The sequence below is a fragment of the Balaenoptera musculus genome, chromosome 11 (assembly GCF_009873245.2).
Source record: "Balaenoptera musculus isolate JJ_BM4_2016_0621 chromosome 11, mBalMus1.pri.v3, whole genome shotgun sequence".
In the NCBI taxonomy this organism is placed as follows: domain Eukaryota; kingdom Metazoa; phylum Chordata; class Mammalia; order Artiodactyla; family Balaenopteridae; genus Balaenoptera; species Balaenoptera musculus.
Window position 1 is genome coordinate 101058313 of NC_045795.1, and position 18531 is coordinate 101076843.

General features: G+C 51.7%; 1 protein-coding gene across 1 annotated transcript in view; it reads left to right on the plus strand.

Annotated features, from left to right (window-relative positions):
- WNT7A (Wnt family member 7A) overlaps positions 1-15479 on the plus strand; it is a 68274-nt gene extending 52795 nt beyond the window's left edge. Inside the window, exon 4 of the mRNA XM_036867818.1 lies at positions 13096-15479. Coding sequence (XP_036723713.1) covers positions 13096-13575 — 480 coding nt within the window. The 3' untranslated portion in view covers positions 13576-15479. The remainder of the gene's footprint in view (positions 1-13095) is intronic.
- Positions 15480-18531: the final 3052 nt, after the last annotated feature.

Here is an 18531-nt window from a genome sequence, read left to right on the forward strand (position 1 = left end):
TGCAGTTTGGTGGGGAGGTGAAGGGGGGCAGTGGAATTCAACACTGGCAAACTGCTTTTGGCATTAATACTCACTCAGATGCCTTTCAGAATGCTGTGGCGGGTGACAGAGGCTCCTGGTCCCAGGAGCGCCATGTGGCAGGGACGTGTGGGAGCCAGAGGTCGCTGTCTGACCTCCCTCCCCTGAGAACCCCTCCTCCTCCAGGAAGTTCACCCCTAGATCATCTGGGCAGCCCCGAGAGTTTGGACAGCCCGGGAGGCCAACCTTGATGGTATCTGTTGGGTGTAATGAATCAGGAATCTTTCTGGAGCCAAGTTTCTCCGGAGGCCTCTCCCAGGCCTGGGAGCCCCGCCCTGGTAATTCTGGGCTCTGGGCAGCACCTGGTACATTGTTGGCACTTCCTGGGGGACCTGTCAGAAGGAGATTGATTTTCTTCCCTCCAGCGGTGCAGAAAATCCTTCCTACTGCTCCAGACAGGTTTGGGGCTGGGCTGGGGGACAGAGAAGCAGGGTGAGAGCAGCCCTGCCCCACCTGGTTCAGGAATCTCCACTGCAGACCCCACACCCTCCCAGGACAGGTGCTCACCCCCCCGCCCCCCGGTGGCCCCTCCAGTGCTGGTCAGCCTAGTGGGGACGGCTGGCATCTCACTGAGCTGGGATCTGTTGCCTATGACTCCCCTCCAGCTGGGGTCCCAGTCCTGCCCTCGGGACAGACACCCAGTCCCTCCCATTCACCCTGCCCCAGGACAGGCCTGCAGAATGTATGGGGCGGTGACCAGGACCCCAGAAACTGCCTTCTCTAGGCGGGGCAGCTCCAGCTCCTTTAGCCTGGGCTCTCCAGCCCCTTCCTCTCCACGTGCGCTCTGGTTCTGTCCATCTGCTGGGGCGTAGCCCAGTTCTGAAAACGATAGAGCAAAACCATCTCCTCTCGAATTGTGAGCGCCAGGCCTCTGTTAATACGGCTTCAGATGGGTGGCTTTTTAGCAGCCTCTTAGTTCATAGTGCTCTGGTGGTCAGCTAAAGCTTTCCATCTTTCTCAGTCTCTCCTATCTTGTGCTTCCGCAATCTTGTTTTTTTTAATACCAAAAATTATAGGTGTTCGTCCTACTTTTGGCTGTTTTCAACCACACGTTTTATTTAGTCTTTGGAAGTGACTGAATCCTGACTGGGATTATCCACTGTGGACACCCAAGCTGGCTGGGGCCAGATTTCAGTGGCACCAGAAGACCCTTCTGCTCCCCGAGAGGCCCCTCTTCCTGGCCACTCACTGTGCCCCAAATTTTCTCATCACACCCTCAACACATGCCCTTCCCCAAGCCTGGCCCCTCCTCCGGTCCCTCGTCTCAGTGCACGGCCTCCGTATCCATCAGAGGCCCATGAGTCACCCCTGGGCCCCGCAAGCCTCCCCTACCGAGTACTGCCTTCTCTTCCCTCCACTGCACCCTCTTCGTCGGAGCTGCCATCATCTCTGGCCTGGGTGATGGGGACATACCCTCTGGATCTCCATCCTGCCACTCTGACCTCGTTTCCACTCTCTTTGGCATGATCTTTCCAAGTGTCAGTCAGACCTCATCACTCCCTGCACGAAAGCCCCTTGGCTCACAGGTACTCCAGGTGCATCCCTGCCCTGAGCGTCCAGCCCCGCCGCCTCCCTGCTCCATCTCTTTTCACACGGCCCCAGCCGTGTCTCCTCCGTTCCTCTCGTGGTTGGGCTGCATCCCTCCCACCTCTGGGCCTTGGCGTGTGCTCTTCCCTGGTTTGAATTGCCGTTGCCCCATCCCAAGTTTGGCTGGTTCTTTCTTTTTTTTTTTAATTTTTATTTTATACTGGAGTATAGTTGATTAATAATGTTGCATTAGTTTCAGCAAAGTGGTTCAGTTATACGTATACATGTACATGTGTCCTTTTTCAAACTCTCTTCCCACTTAGGTTATTACAGAATATTGAGCAGAGTTCCCTGTGCTATACAGTAGGTCCTTGTTGGTTATCTATTTTATTTTTTTAATGTCAGGTATTTATTTAGAAAGATTTTAGTTTCTTTTCCTTTACATTTTTACGTTTATTCACTTTCCTCAGGTTCCATAGAAATTTTTTAAAAAATATTATTCCAAGTTCGAATTTAAAAAAATTTTTTTATTTTATATTGGAGTACAGTTGATTAACAATGTTGTGTTAGTTTCAGGTGTACAGCAAAGTGATTCAGTTATACATATACACGTATCTGTTCTTTTTCAAATTCTTTTCCCATTTACGTTATTACAGAATATTGAGCAGAGTTCCCTGTGCTGTACAGTAGGTCCTTGTTGATTATCTATTTTAAATATAGCAGTGTGTACATGTCAATCCCCAAATCCCAATCTATCCTTCCCCACTGCCTTACCCCCTGGTAACCATAAATTCATTCTCTAATCTGTGAGTCTGTTTCTGTTTTGTAAGTAAGTTCATTTGTATCATTTTAGATTCCAGATATAAGTGATATCATATTTGTCTTTGACTTACTTCACTTAGTATGATAATCTCCAGGTCCATCCATGTTGCTGCAAATGGCATTATTTCTTTCTTTTTTATGGCTAATATTCCATCGTATATACGTACCACATCTTGTTTATCCATTCATCTTTCGATGGGCATTTAGGTTGCTTCCAGGTCTTGGCTATTGTAAATAGTGCTGCTGTGAACTTTGGGGTGCATGTATCCTTTCGAACCATGTTTTTCAACGGATATATGCCCAGGAGCGGAACTGCTGGATCATGTGGTAGGTCTATTTTTAGTTTTTTAAGGAACCTCCATACTGTTCTCCATACCGGCTACACCAGTTTACATTCCCACTAACAGTGTAGGAGGGTTCCCTTTTCTCCACCCCCTCTCCAGCATTTGTTTGTAGACTTTTTAATGATGCCCATTCTGACTGGCGTGAGGTGATAACTCACTGGAGTTTTGATTTGCATTTCTCTAATAATTAGTGATGTTGAGCATCTTTTCATGTGCCTCTTGGCCATCTGTATGTCTTCTTTGGTGAAATGTCTATTTAGGTCTTCTGCCCATTTTTTGATTAGGTTGTTTTTTTGATATTGAGCCGCATAAGCTGTTTGTCAATTTTGGAGATTAATCCATTGTCGGTCGCGTCGTTTGCAAATATTTTCTTCCATTCTGTGGGTTGTCTTTTCGTCTTGTTTATGGTTTCCTTTGCTGTGCAAGAGCTTTTGAGTTTCATTAGGTCCCATTTGTTTATTTGTGTTTTTATTTCCATTTCTCTAGGAGGTGGGTCAAAAAGGATCTTGCTGGGATTTATGTCCTAGAGTGTTCTGCCTATGTTTTCCTCTGAGTTTTATAGTATCCAGTCTTACATTTACATCTTTAATCCACTGTGAGTTTACTTTTGTGCATGGTGTTAAAGAGTGTTCTAATTTCATTCTTTCACATGTAGCTGTCCAGTTTCCCCAGCACCGTTTATTGAAGAGACTGTCTTCTCCATTGTATGGTCTTGAGTTTGGCTGATTCTAACGTGTCCTTCCTGGTATCTGGCCCTTGCTGCAAACGGCGCAGCTCCTCCTGGGTCAAGTTTTCTTCGCTCTGTGTGTCACTCCTTCACAGCACTCACCAACTTGTAATTAGATTTGGGGGGAGCATTAATTCCATGGCTGCTTCTGGTGTGGGTCTGCAGGCTCAGAGAAGGCAGGGGCAGCATCTGCTTGTATCATGGCCCTCCCAGGGCCTCCACAGCAGGAGTGATGCCAGCAGCACACAGTAGGTGCTCAATGCAAAATGAGTGAGCGACTGAATGAATGCACATCAGAGCAGACACACAGTAGGTCCTTCTTTCCCCTCGCAGCTGGCCGGCACCTGTTCCACGCCAGGCTCTGTGCCCGAGGCTAGGAGGTGGAGGGGAATGTCCTGGCCCCAGCCTCCCAGGAGTGTCACAGGTAGGGTTCTCCGGGAGGAGAGGCTGAGATGGAGTTCGGTCTAAGCTGTTTATTAGGGGTCAGTGAAGAGGGCGGGAGGAGCAGGACAGGGCAGAAGTGCAGCTGTGATGCTGGCCTGCAAAGCCGCGGTGGGAGCTCTGGAGCCGCGGTGGGAGTGGCCGGACCTTGGGACCCCCGCCTCTCTCTGTCCCGGGCTGCCGGGAGGGCTGCAGGGATCTGGAGCTGGGACAGACCCTGCAGGATCTGACAGCTGGAGGCTGCCCTGTCCCATGGTGTGCTGGTGCCGGGGCTTATCACTCGCAAGACCCAGTATTAAATATTAGAGATTTGCAAGCTGATTGGGAAACCACCGGTAGCTTAAACTTGGCCATGGTGGGAGCATTTATCCCACAGGAATTGGCAAACACTACAAAACAGGGCTTTTTTTTGAGAGCCTGTCCACCAGCACATTTCTACATGTAACTGTGAAGCAAGACCTCCCTTGAAGGGGGTTTGGGTGGTATATCTCCATGTCCACCACAGAGAGCTGCTGGCCTGATGGGGGAAGCTAACAGGTAGATAGTCATCACAGGGACAAAGTGAAGATTACCCAACAGCCCAGGACAGTTATGGAAACCATGAGGGAGTCAACGACTAACCTGGCAATCAGGGAAGGCTTTGTGGAGGAGGTGACTTTTTTTCTGACAGCGTAGAATATTCAAATGGTACAAAGAACAATCCTATGAAAAGTAAGGCCCCTGATACCTGGCATCCCCCCCGGAGGCAGCTACTCCTACCGGTGTCTCACGTATTCCTCCAGGGATGTTATTCTGTGTTCTTCGGAACACGCACGCACAGGTCTTTTCTGTCTCGTACAAACAGCTCCTGCTCTGCATACTTTCCTGCACCTCTGTTCCCTCCACCGTGTACCTCACTAGAACGTACAGGGCCGCCTCAGTCTCTCTGGCAGCTGCAGGACATTCCAGTTTATCGGTGCACCGTGATTTGTAGAACCAGTCCCCATTGGTGGATCTTTAGATCCTTTCGGCCTTTTGATATTTCAGATAATGCCTCTCTGAGGCTGTCATTTTACACATGCATGAGCCTCCCCGGAGGGTACATATTCTGTGGTGGAATTGTTGGGTTGAGCCTCTCTAATGGCAGTAAAGATTGGCCTTCCAGATAAGGGCCGGCAGGTGCAGAGCCCAGAGGTGGACGAAGGGGAAAGAGGACAGGCTGGGAGTCCCGGGGTGGGCTCGTGCTTGGCTCTGCCACGAGGAATGGTGTGCAGCGCCGGGGTCAGGGCCCACGCAACGGGCACATTCAGACTAGGAAATTCGGGAGAGTTTTAAACAGAGACTGCAGGCCAACAACTGATGAGTGGGTGGATAGAGTGCGGCATACCCCTATAATGGAATATTATTCAGCCATAAAAAGGAATGAAGTGCTGACACCTGCTACACCATGGATGAGCTTTGAAAGCATGATGCTGAGTGAAGGAAACTGGACACACAATAGGCCACATATTGTATGAGTCCATTTATGTGAAACGTCCAGAACAGGCAAATCTATAAAGACAGAAAGTAGGTTAGTGGTTGCCAGGGACTGAGAGGAAGGGAGAAACAGGAGCGACTACTGATGCGCATGGGGTTTCTTTTGGGGTGATGAAAATGTTCTACACTTAGTGGTGATGGTTGCACAGCTCTGCATATACTAAAAACCACTGAATCGTGTACTTTAAGACAGTGAATCGTATGGTATGTGAATTATATTGCAACAAAGCTGTTCTGTAAAGGAGAGGTTGCTAATAAAACAAAGGACAAAGTTAAAGGAACCAAGGGGGACGGTGCAGCACCCTGGGGCTGGCACCAGGGGTCCCGTTACTCCTTAGGGAGGTCGGGCTGCTAGAACCCAGGGGGACTCACAGAGAGCATGTGGGAGCCGTGACCTCTGCTAGAGGAACGCAGCCACCCTGCGGGACAGCAGGGAGGAATACCAACCAGGACTCTGCTCTGCCCTCAGGGCTCCCTCCAGCGCCTTCCACTGGCCAGACCCACCTGGAAGGGGCGCGGCTGCATTCGGCCGGTGTGCCCTGGGCCAGGCCACTCACCGATAACCATCAGGGAGCTAGATCAAGCTCAGGGGTGCCACCCTCTGGTCCAGCCTCCTGGGGAAGGGTGGGGAGTGCTCTGGAGAGACGTATGGAGGAGATCCAGCCTGCTCTGTGGTCTTAAGTAAGTCCCTTCCTTTCTCTGAGACTCAGTTTCCTCACCTGTGAAATGGGATGGATATGCCCATCTCTCAGCAGGTGTCAGACTACCAGATGCCATCAGAGCTCTGAAAACGCTTTGTCTGGGTTAAAAAGCAGTGTGGATACGAGGTCAGGATTCTCGGAGAGAGTCAGAAGCAGCCTCGGAAATCATTTAGTTCAAACCCTTGAGTTGAGTTCAAAATGGGGAAACCCAGGCCCAGCGAGGACATCCAGCCGGGCAGCTGCAGAAACAGCCAAATCTTGACTCCAGAAAAACTCCCTCCTTCTCTCCTAGGATTTTTTTTTTTAAATGACCATTTTTTCAGAAAAGTTTTAGGTTCACAGCAAAATTGAGGAGAAGGTAGAGAGCTTTCCTATATTACCCTACACACACACACACACACACACACACACACACACACACACACACACACACACACACACACACACACACACACACACACACACACACACACACACACACACACACCCTCCCCCCCCCCCCCCCCCCAGCACCAGAGTGAGTGGTGGATTTGTTACAGCCAACGTGAGGTCTTTTTAAAATCGTAAATCCTGCTCCTGGCCACCACTGGCTGCCCTGTCCACACACAATAAAATCCCATCTCCCGGCCCAAGGAGACAGGATGACTAAATGCCATGTGGTGGCCTGGATGGGATCCCGGAACAGAAAGGGGACATAAGGTATCAACCAAGGGAATCTGAATAAAGTATGGACTTCCGTTCATAATAATAAATTAATATTAGCTAGTTAATTAATTTACCACACTAATGTCAGATGTTAGTCATAGGCAAAACCGCATACAGGATGCATGGGAATCCTCTGTACTATTTTCACAATTTTTCCGTAAATGTAAAACTAAAAACAAGTTCGATAAAAAAACACTGAATAATAAAAAAATCGCACCTCCTTAACATGGTTGGTAGAGCCTCTGGGATGGGCCCCCCTACCTGTGCCACCTGGGCACCTGCACTGTAGCCCGGCCACCGCAAGGCCTTGGCCCTACTGTGCAGAAGCCTCGGGCCCTTTGCCCTCAGGCCCTTGGCCCTGCCTCAGTCCGTCTTTCAAGCGGAGAGGAAACGAGGGAACAGGTCTGTGCTGCCCTCCGTTCGGGTGTCCCCCTCCCGTCAGTGTCGCGTAGCCGCCCCTGCCTCCTCCCGCGCTCTCCAGCCCGGATCCTGTCCCACCTTCTCCTTACTCTCACTTACTCTGTTATCTGAAGTGGTTGCCTGCTCCCCTCTCCCCGCAGCGTGTCTTCTTTACACGGGCGGCAGCTTCGTGGCCTTACCTTTACCGAGACCCCAGTCCTTGCACGGTGCCGGCACACAGTAGGTGCTCGGCGTGTCCCTGGCTCCTGTGGAGGCCAGTTCCCTGCCCTGCCGTGACCAACCAGCAGCGACAGATGGAGGCGAGAGGCGGAAGGAGAACTGGGTGTGTACCGAGGCCAGATGCCTCACGATCTGTTTTCTCATTGGCTTTCCTTTTGCACTGAGGCTTCTCTGCATCAAGGATGGTGAAACAGCAGCACCCGAGCAGTCCCAGGTGCCCGGTCTTTAAGCCAGGACCCACCAGTGCAACCACTGACATCGGTCCACACCAGCGGCTCCAAGCCCCCCACTGCCCCTCTCCCCGCGCAGCCCCTCCCCAGGTCCTCCGACTTGCCCTCCATCCGGCAATGCAGGGCCGCTGCTCAGCCAGGCAGGGCCTCCAGGACCCTGGACATTCAGGCTGGATGCTTGGGCTGGAGGTACCAGTTGTGCCAGGGTTTGAAGGCACTCCATTGCTGATTTCTCTCTGGGCATTTCCTGAGAGCACCCGCCATGTGCCAGGCACCTGGGAAGGTGCACGGAGCCGTGTCCTCTCAGAACCTGCAAACCCTCGACCGCCTGACGCAGAATCACAACCCAAGCTCTTCAAGTGTAAGGGGGGTGCCCCGGAAGTCCCCCTGGGCAGCTTGGAAGCTGGGAGCCAGGCTGGCCTCACGGTGGGAGCACAGCGTGGCTCTGTCCCACACATCTCCTCTGCTGTTGTCCCCTGCTTTGGGCAAAGGGCTCGGTGCCCGTCTGGGTGACCAACCCTGGCCAGGGCGGCTGTGATTATGCCCAGCTTAATGCGGACATAATGCGATCACTGAGGCTCTCAAAATGCAGAGTTTGCAGCGTTAAGGGGCTGCGTGTCATCTGATTAGGGGCCCACACAAATGCCACCACGGCCTCAGGTCATGGGTGGCCACAGAGGAAGAGGAAGGCAGCTGCCTGCCCAGCCCAGGCGCCTGGCCCTGGCTCTGGGGCTCGTTGCCCAGGCGCCACCACCGAGGACACATTCAGTGTCACAGACACACAAATACAACCCAATGCTTCTTCACGACATCCTACCAGGGACTTTTTAAAAAAGCAGCGCAGAAGTTGAGACACAGATGTAGAGAACAAACGTATGGACACCAAGGGGGGAAAACCGCGGTGGGGTGGGGATGGTGGTGTGCTGAATTGGGCGATTGGGATTGACATGTATACACGGATGTGTATAAAACTGATGACTGATTAAAAAAATAATAATAAATCAAAAAAAAAATCCTCCCCAATTGGGACACATAGTTTTTGAGGGCAGGAGCCTGCTGTGTCCCCCTTTGCCTGGCAAAGCAATAAAGCTATCCTTTTCTACTTCACCCCCCAAAAAAGCCAACTTAATTAGTCTAATTCATATACTGTACCATGCCCTCACTCAAAGTGTACAGTTCAACACTAATATATTCACAGATATGCGCAACCATCACCACAATCAATTTACCTCGAAAAGAGACCTACACCCTCTTCAGCCGTCTCTCCCCATTTCTCCAACCTCCTCCCAGCCCACTAGTCTACCTTCTGTCTCCACAGATTTGCCTCTTCTGGACATTGCCTATAAATGCAGTTATACAATACGTGGTCTTGTGTGTCTGGCTTCTTTCCCTGAGCAGCATGTTTTCAAGGTCCATCCATGGTGTAGCAGGTGTCAGCACTTCATCCCTTTTTATGGCTGAATAATATTCTGCTGAATGGATGGACTTCATTGATCTGTGCATCAGTGGTCATCTGGGTTGTTTCCACTTTGGGGCTCTTTTAAAGAATGCTGCTATAAACTTTGTTTTATCAGTTTTTTATGTGGATGTGTGTTTTCATTTCCCCTGGGTATATGCCCAGGAGTGGAATTGCTGGGTGTCTTAGTGTGCCCGAGTGGCTACAACAAAATGCCCTAGACTGGGTGGCAGAGAAACAACAGAAATTGATTTCTCCCAGTTCTGGAGGCTGGGAGCCCGAGATGAGCGTTGAGTCCTGATGAGGACCCACTTCCTGGTTCATAACTGGGGTCTTCTCCCTGGGTCCTCACGAGTTGGAAGGGGCTGGGGTCTCTCTAGAGCCTCTTTTATGAGGCACTAATCCCATTCATGAGGGCTTCACCCTAGTGATTTAAGAACCTCCCAAAGGCCCCACCAAATACCATCACTTTGGGGGTTAGGATTTCAATGTATGAGCTGAGGGGTGGGGAGGGGGAGACCCAGACATTGCGACCATAATCCTGGGTCATTTGCTAACTGTAGGTTTAACACTTTGAGGAACTGCCAGGCCACTTCCACAGGGGCTGCACCATTTCACATTCCCACCAGCAGTGTTTGAGGGTTCTTTCCCTTTTCTCCACATCCTCGCTAACAACTGTTCTACCTGTATTTCCTCTTGTAGCCATCCCAATGGGTGTGAACTGGTGTCTCATTGTGGTGCTGATTTGCATTTCCCTGGAGCTAATGATATTGAGCATCTTTTCATGTGCTCATGGGCTACTGTACCCACTGCATTTTTAGAAATTGCAAGTATAGCTTACATGCAAAAAAACACTCAGATCATCCATTTGGATTTTAAAAAATAATTATAAAGCACTCATATCAAGGAACAGAATATTGCCAGGACCCCAGGAGCCCCCTGGGTGATCCTCACCCACCACAGCCCCTCACCTCCTACCCGACGGACAACCACTGCCTTGATATTTATGACCCTCATTTCTTTACTCTCCATTGCACTCACCGCCTCTGTATGTGCCCCTAAACAACAAAGTCCAGTTTTGCCGCCTTTGAACTTGACACACATGAAATCATTCTGTGGAAATCGTCCACGATTGCCTCTTTCCCTCCCCACTGTATTTCTGAGGTTGACCTCTGCTGCCGTGGCCGGTCATGGTCACTGCCCTCGAGCGTCCCGTTGAGCCCACACACCTCGCTTATCCATTTTACCGTGGACGGACATCAGATCATGTCCAGGTTGGAGCCACAATGAACGCTGACGCTCTGAACACCCTTGGACCTGTTTCCTGTGCACACAAGCATATGATTCTCTAGGGCATACATCTCGGAAGGGACACTTCTGAGTCACAGCTCTGTGCATCTCAGCTTTCCAGGTGCTCTGTGGCCTCACCCACACTCAGTGTCAGAATCTGTTCTCAATGCCCCCTGCCCCCAGGCATCCGCGTTGGAGTCTCTGACGTGCTAAGATCTACCAGCCAGGCCGGGAGGCCTCAGAAACGCCTGCCCAACTCTGCCCCCAGCACACACCACACCTCTGCACCTCGCTCTTCCCCACGCTTTCTAGGCCAACACGGAAAGGTGACATGTGGGAACTATCTCCTCACTGATGACCAAAAGGGACATCTGTGTGACTTGGGGGGCTGCTCACCCACCACCAGCTGCACGTGTGCGGAGGTTGCAGGACAGTACGTGCTCTGTCGCTCTAGGTGTCCTGGAACCAGACATTCAGCTGACCAGAATCCACCCCTGTCCCCGAACACTCTGGATGCCCCGGCCTTGCTGGCTTGTTTGAGTGCAGACACTGTGGTCTACCCTTCTGTTGAGTATACTGACCAGCACTGGTCACCTCCTCCTGGAAGCTGAGCATCTAGGGTTGGGAGGACCCTGGACATGGGCCCATCCTTGGAGATGGGAATCTCATCTTGTCACCTCTGTGTCCCCAGCACCAGCATAGGCCCAGACCCAGAGGCAAAACTAATGGCTATTTTTGGGATATCTGATTTTGTTCCAGCCCTCTAACTTTTGTCAGAAAAGATGGAATTGCCTTCACTCCGTGTTCACTGAAGGCAGCTGAGGCCCAGAGAGGGGGGTGTGACAATCTCAAGGTCACACAGCAAGTAAGCAGTCATCAAGCACTTGATTTGCACCCCCTGGCAGTAAGACCCTCGTTCCCGAACACCTCATAGACCAGCTCTAGGAGTTAGCCGAGCCTCGGTTTTTGCCTTGTTAAATGGAGTCACACTAACTCCATGGAGTTAAATAAGACGCCACGTATAAAAGCATGGACCCAGTGTGTGGTGTGCACAGGTGACGAATAGATGTCTAGTCATTTACTCATTCATTCACTTATTCTTTCACTATGTAACAGGCAAAGGCAATTTGGCAGTCTGGATGAAGAACCAGGAAAATGACCCAGAAACCACGTTCACTAATATATCCCCATCCCAGTGCCTGGCACACAACAGCAAGTGTCCATTAGGATGAAATCAGGCTGAAGATGAGGAGGAAGTAGGAGAAGCTTTAGTTCCAAAAATGCCTCCTTACACATTACATATAGTTTTTAAAAAAACAGAAAGAAAGGAGGGAAGAGAAAAATTGGAAAAAAAAAAAAAACAAACCTGAAAGCAATATAAATATCTTGTACTATGGGGGGTTTGGTAAATGGTGTCTTCTTTTATTGCTGGGATATTCCAAAGCAGGGGCCAGCAAAATCCAGCACGTGGACCATCTCTGGCCCACTGCCTATACATGTAAATAAAGATTAAGTGAAAACCAGTCATTAGCTTTGCCTGTCCTTGAACTTCCTATCAGTGGAATCACACAGTATATTCTCTTTTGCCTCCAACTTCTCTCACGCAACATTACATCTTAGAGATCGGAGCTTCTTATGTGTATTAGAAATTCATCCTCATTTCTGTCCAGCATCTCATTATATGATTATAATGAAGTACTATCATCCTCCCCGTCCTGCACGTGGGGAAACTGCAGCTCTGCTGAAGCAAGTTGCCTGAGGGCACACAGCAGGCTCATGTTAGATCTGGGATTTAAACCCAGGGTCCACATCTCTGCTTTTCACTCCCTGTTCAATGCTGGCCCTCATGCTGTGATGATGCCTGAGAGGTGCTGGGAACTCAGAGGAAGGAAAACATCATCCAGGCTGGGAGTCAGGGAAGGTGAAATCAGAGTCAGGGTTCCCAGACTCAGATGTCCATAGGGCCTGACAGCTGCCACAAGTGATCAAAGCAGATGACTTCTGAAAAAGCGTAGCTGGCGGTCAGGGAAGCGATAGGGAGTGGTAAGGACTGTGGCGAGTTGAGGGATGCCGACCCGTGAGGGAGGCAGGTGCTGACAAAACTCCAGGGATCATGCCATTCGATGACGCGGGCTGAGGTGAGCCGGATGCAGCAGGACTGCCGTGTTGGCCTCTGTGGCCAGCAGGTCAGTGCCCAGCTGCACTGGTTATGAAATAATTTGAGTATCACTCCAGAGTGGCCAGATGCCCTTTCTGTTTGCCAACAAACCTGGCAGTCTGTCTTTGAAAGTCTCCTGGTTTTTCAATGTTGGTTCAAAAATGATTTTAAGCCTGTGCAGCCCCGAGAGAACCTATGTGTGGTCTGGACCGGCCTGAACTGATCTACGCGCCGGCATGCGGACCACTCAGGGCGGGCTGGCAGGGAGGGGAGGCGAGTCCTGGGGAAGGCACAGCACACAGGCTGCAGGTGAGAGCGGTTCGAATCCAGGTCTCAGTTTCCTGCACCAGAAAGAAAAACACACGCCAAACCCAGCCAGGCGGGGCAGGGGGTGGGCGGGCCAGGGGCCCCACTCGGCCGGCCACGCAGTGACGCGCTGTGCTCTCCCTGCCACCCCCGCAGATCCTGGAGGAGAACATGAAGCTGGAGTGTAAGTGCCATGGCGTGTCGGGCTCATGCACCACCAAGACCTGCTGGACCACGCTGCCGCAGTTCCGCGAGCTGGGCTACGTGCTCAAGGACAAGTACAACGAGGCTGTTCACGTGGAGCCCGTGCGCGCCAGCCGCAACAAGCGGCCCACCTTCCTGAAGATCAAGAAGCCGCTGTCCTACCGCAAGCCCATGGACACCGACCTGGTGTACATCGAGAAGTCGCCCAACTACTGCGAGGAGGACCCGGTGACGGGCAGCGTGGGCACGCAGGGCCGTGCCTGCAACAAGACGGCCCCCCAGGCCAGCGGCTGCGACCTCATGTGCTGCGGCCGCGGCTACAACACCCACCAGTACGCCCGCGTGTGGCAGTGCAACTGCAAGTTCCACTGGTGCTGCTACGTCAAGTGCAACACGTGCAGCGAGCGCACCGAGGTCTACACGTGCAAGTGAGCGGCGGGGCGGCGGCCCCACGGGCCTCACGCGGGGCGGCGAGGACTGGACGCTCTCCACGCCACGGGCACGGCCCAGACCTCTGCAGCCGCGCTGAGCTTGTCTGCGGTGGGGTCCCCTGCGGGGGACCCCTCCAGGGCCCCGAGTTGTCCACGCCACACCCAGCGCCGCTCCCTCGGCTCCAGACACCGCCTGGGGCCTCCTCGGCCGGAGCAGAGCCTTCGCACCAGGAACTCTGGACTCCGGGGCCTCAAGAGAGCAATATTTAACAATTTATTCTGATAAAAAATAATATTAATTTATTTAATTAAAAAGAACCCTTCCACCTCGTCGGGATCCGTTTCTGCAATCAAAGTGGACCGCTTGCTTTCCTGTGGGATAATTCTGTCGCTAGGACAAGGAGCCGAGTAGAACTGTACATAATGATTCTTTCTGCAGATACTTCTACTAGTTGATTTCGCAAGTACCCCCTTGCCGCACTAGATGTTTCAGTGCAAGGGCAGACATCCTGTATACCTATACACACACACTTATATTTTTTTGCTGTTTGCTGCTAATTCTCCAGAGATTTAAGCTGGTCCAGAAATGGAGACGTTTTCCAGGATACGTTTCCCATCCTGTAGTCCTCCCCAGCTCAAACGTCACCATTAGAAAAGTCCAGTTTGGAATATATAGAGAGAGGAAAGGTAATACTAAAACTTAAAACTCCCAGCAGTTTCCATCTTTTGGAAAGTGAGCCACTGGATAAGAGAGAATATTTTGTAAGAGACTATTTTTATATGAATATTTTATTTATATTGAGTCTGCCTGTACCATTCCACGGCTTGTGCTTCTTCTTAATTCCAGTACTCGCTTTGGGGTGGGGGGGGCGAGGCCTGGGTGTGGGGTCAGCCCCACGGGGACCCTCACATGGCCGGGTTCTCGAGTTCTGTTGGCCACGTGGGCAGAAGCGGCCCCAGATGCCTGGGCTGCAGTGTCATCGGTGTCCCCGGGCAGGAAGCAGGCCCCTGGCCACAGCCTGTTGAGCTCAGGCCTTTCGAGCAGGGTCCCTGAGCGGTGGCCTCGAGTGGAGCCATGCAGCGGCGGGCTCCTGCCCTCGGCATCACGTGACCATCACAGGGACAGGTCATCGTCACTCAGCAGAAGCCAGCTAAGGGAGCCCGCTCCTCACCAGGATGCCCTGCCTTTGCCGTGTATCCTCAGTTATGGGGCAGCAGAGCTGGGGTGAGGGGTCCCTCGAGCAGCAGTGAGTTAGTGGATGGGTGGTTGGTGTCACGGTTCCAGGGCAGAGAGAGGTGTGGATGAGGCCTCTCTACACTGGGTCCAACTACATCCAGTGCCTCTCAATCTGGAAAGCTCTCCTCCAGGAGGGTGTGGTGTCCTAATGTGTGTCCATTTGCATTTCCCTCTGTGTGTGTGTGTGTGTGTGTGTGTGTGTGAGAGAGAGAGAGAGAGAGAGAGAGAGAGAGAGAGCGCCTTTAAGGATCCTCGGGGTTGCCATGTGACGGCACCCTCGAGCACCTCCCGGGTGCGGATGTGTGTACGTCTTGTGTGCTCCTGCATGTACACAGCTATCTGTGTATCTCTCTCCATGTGCCTGGGAGATTGAGGTTGCTGTGTGCCCATGCATCTGCTGGTCCCGGGTTGTCTCTGCTTGCGGTTGAGGGCTTGTGGTATGAAGCAGACAGCGGGGACCTTTGGTGATTGTGTTGAGCCACCAAGAGATGGCACCTCTGAACTACGTGCCCATAGACACTGATGAAACTCAGATACCTCTGAGACCACAGCCCCATGGCCCCACACACTGGGAGCCCCTCAGTGTCTAAGCTGTGTTGGACTCCCCAATGTTAGCACTGGGCCTGGATCACAGCATGGACAAATAAAATGGCTGAACAGTTGGTTGACTACTTCCCTTGGACCATTTTTTTCTTCTTTACATGAGTGTCAGGATGGGTAGGCATGTAAAGGGATGAGTGGATGGATGAATGAGTGAGTGGATGGATGGATGGATAATGATGGGTGGGTCGGTGGGTGGATGGATGGATGGATGGATGGATGAGTGAGTGGATGGATGAGTGGATGGATGAGTGGACGGATAAGTGAGTGGATGGATAATGGATGGGTGGGTAGGTGTGTGGGTCAGTGGATGGATAGATGGATAATGAATGGGTGGGTAAGTGGATGGGTCAGTGGATGGGTAGATGGATGGATGGGTGCGTGGGTAGATGGATGGATGGATGAGTGAGTAGATGGTGGATGGATAAGTGGATGGATAATGGATGGGTAGGTAGGTGTGTGGGTCAGTGGATGGATGGGTGGATGGATGAATGGGTGGGTGGATGGATGGGTGGAAGGATGGATAATGAATGGGTGGGCAAGTGGATAGGTTGATGGATGAATGGATAGGTAGATGGATGGATGAGTTAGTGGATGGGTGGCTGAATAGATGGATGGATAATGCATGAGTGGGTAAGTGCGTGGGTCAGTGGATGGTGGATGGATGGATGGATGGATGGATACATGGATGGGAGTGTGGATGGATAAGTGGATAGATGGTTGGATAATGGATGGATGGGTAAGTGGGTGGGTTGGTAGATGGGTAGATGGATGTGTGGATGGATGAATGGGTAGGTGGGTGGATGGATGGATGAGTTGATGGGTGGATGGACAATTTGATGGATAAAGGATGGGTGGGTAGGTGGGTGGGTCGGTGGTTGGGTAGATGGACGGATGGATGAATGGGTGGGTGAATGGATGGATGGATAATTAATGGGTGGGTAAGTAGATGGGTTGCTGGATGGATGGATGGATGGATGGATGGATGGACGGACGGATGAACGGATGGATGGGTGGGTGGATGGATGGATGGATGAGTGAGTGGATGGGTGGATAGATAAGTGGATGGATAGATGGATGGATAATGGATGAGTGGGTAAGTGGGTGGGTCAGTGGATGGTGGATGGATGGATGGGTGGGTGGGTAGATGGATGGATGAATGGGTGGGTAGATGGATGGATGGATGAATGAGTGGGTAGATGGATGGATAATGGGTGGGTAGATGGATGGATGAATGAGTGGGTAGATGGATGGATAATGGGTGGGTAGGTGGGTGGGTTGGTGGTTGGGTAGATGGATGGATGGATGGATGAATGGGTGGGTGAATGGATGGATGGATAATTAATGGGTGGGTAAGTGGATGGGTTGCTGGATGGGTAGATGGATGGGTGGGTAGGTGGGTGGGTCGGTGGATGGGTAGATGGATGGATGGATGAGTGGATGGATGGATAATGAATGGGTGGGTAAGTGGATGGGTCAGTGGATGGGACAGTGGATGGATGGATAATAGGTGGGTGGGTTGGTGGATGGGTAGATGGATGGATGAATGGGTGGGTAGATGGATGATGGATGAATGAGTGGGTAGATGGATGGATAATGGATGGGTGGGTAGGTGGGTAGGTCGGTGGATGGGTAGATGGATGGATGAATGGGTGGGTAGATGGATGGATGGATGAATGGGTGGGTAGATGGATGGATGGATGGATGGATAATGGATGGGTGGGTAGGTGGGCGGGTTGGTGGATGGGTAGATGGATGGATGAATGGGTGGGTAGATGGATGGATAATGGATGGGTGGGTAAGTGGGTGGGTTGGTGGATGGGTAGATGGATGGATGGATAGATGAATGGGTGGGTGGGTGGGTGGGTGGATGGATGGATGGATGGATGGACGGATGGATGAATGGGTGGGTAGATAGATGGATGGATGGATAATGGATGGGTGGGTAACTGGGTGGGTTGGTGGATGGGTAGATGGATGGATGGATGGATGAATGGGGTGGGTAGATGGATGGACGGATAATGGATGGGTGGGTCGGTGGATGGGTAGATGGATGGATGGATGAATGGGTGGGTGGGTGGATGGATGGATAGATAAGTGGGTGGATGGATGGATAATGGATGGGTGGCTAGGTGTGTGGGTAGGTGGGTGGGTTGGTGGATAAGTGGTTGGATGGGTGGATGGATGAATGGGTAGGTGGATGGATGGATGGGTAGGTGGATGGATGGATGGATGGGTGGGTGGATGGATGGATGGGTGGGTGGATGGATGGATGGGTGGGTGGATGGATGGATAGATGGATGGATGGATGAATGGGCGGGTAGATGGATGGATGGATGGATGGATAATGGATGGGTGGGTAAGTGGGTGGGTTGGTGGATGGGTAGATGGATGGATGGATGAATGGGGTGGGTATATGGATGGATGGATAATGGATGGGTGGGTCAGTGGATGGGTAGATGGATGGATGGATGAATGGGGTGGGTATATGGATGGATGGATAATGGATGGGTGGGTCAGTGGATGGGTAGATGGATGGATGGATGAATGGGGTGGGTATATGGATGGATGGATAATGGATGGGTGGGTCAGTGGATGGGTAGATGGATGGATGGATGGATGAATGGGTGGGTGGATGGATGGATGGATGGGTGGGTGGGTGGGTGGATGGATGGATGGATGGGTGGGTGGATGGATGGATGGACGGGTGGGTGGATGGATGGATGGATAGATAAGTGGATGGATGGATAATAGATGGGTGGGTAGGTGGGTGGGTAGGTGGGTGGGTAGGTGGGTGGGTTGGTGGATAAGTGGATGGATGGGTGGATGGATGAATGGGTAGGTGGATGGATGGATGAGTTGATGGGTGGATGGATAAGTTGATGGACAGATGGATGGATAAAGGATGGGTGGGTGGGTGGGTAGGTGGGTCGGTGGATGGGTAGATGGATGGGTGGATTGATAAGGGAGGAGAAAGCATACAGAAGTTTCTTGAAGCCCCCCACCCATGTCTCAGTTTATCTCTGCCTTGGAAAACCTTCAGCGTCTACCATGAGCAGAGACTTCCCAGTCCTGTGGTCCTTCTGCTCCTGGTCTCATGGCCCCTGAGAATGGGGGAGT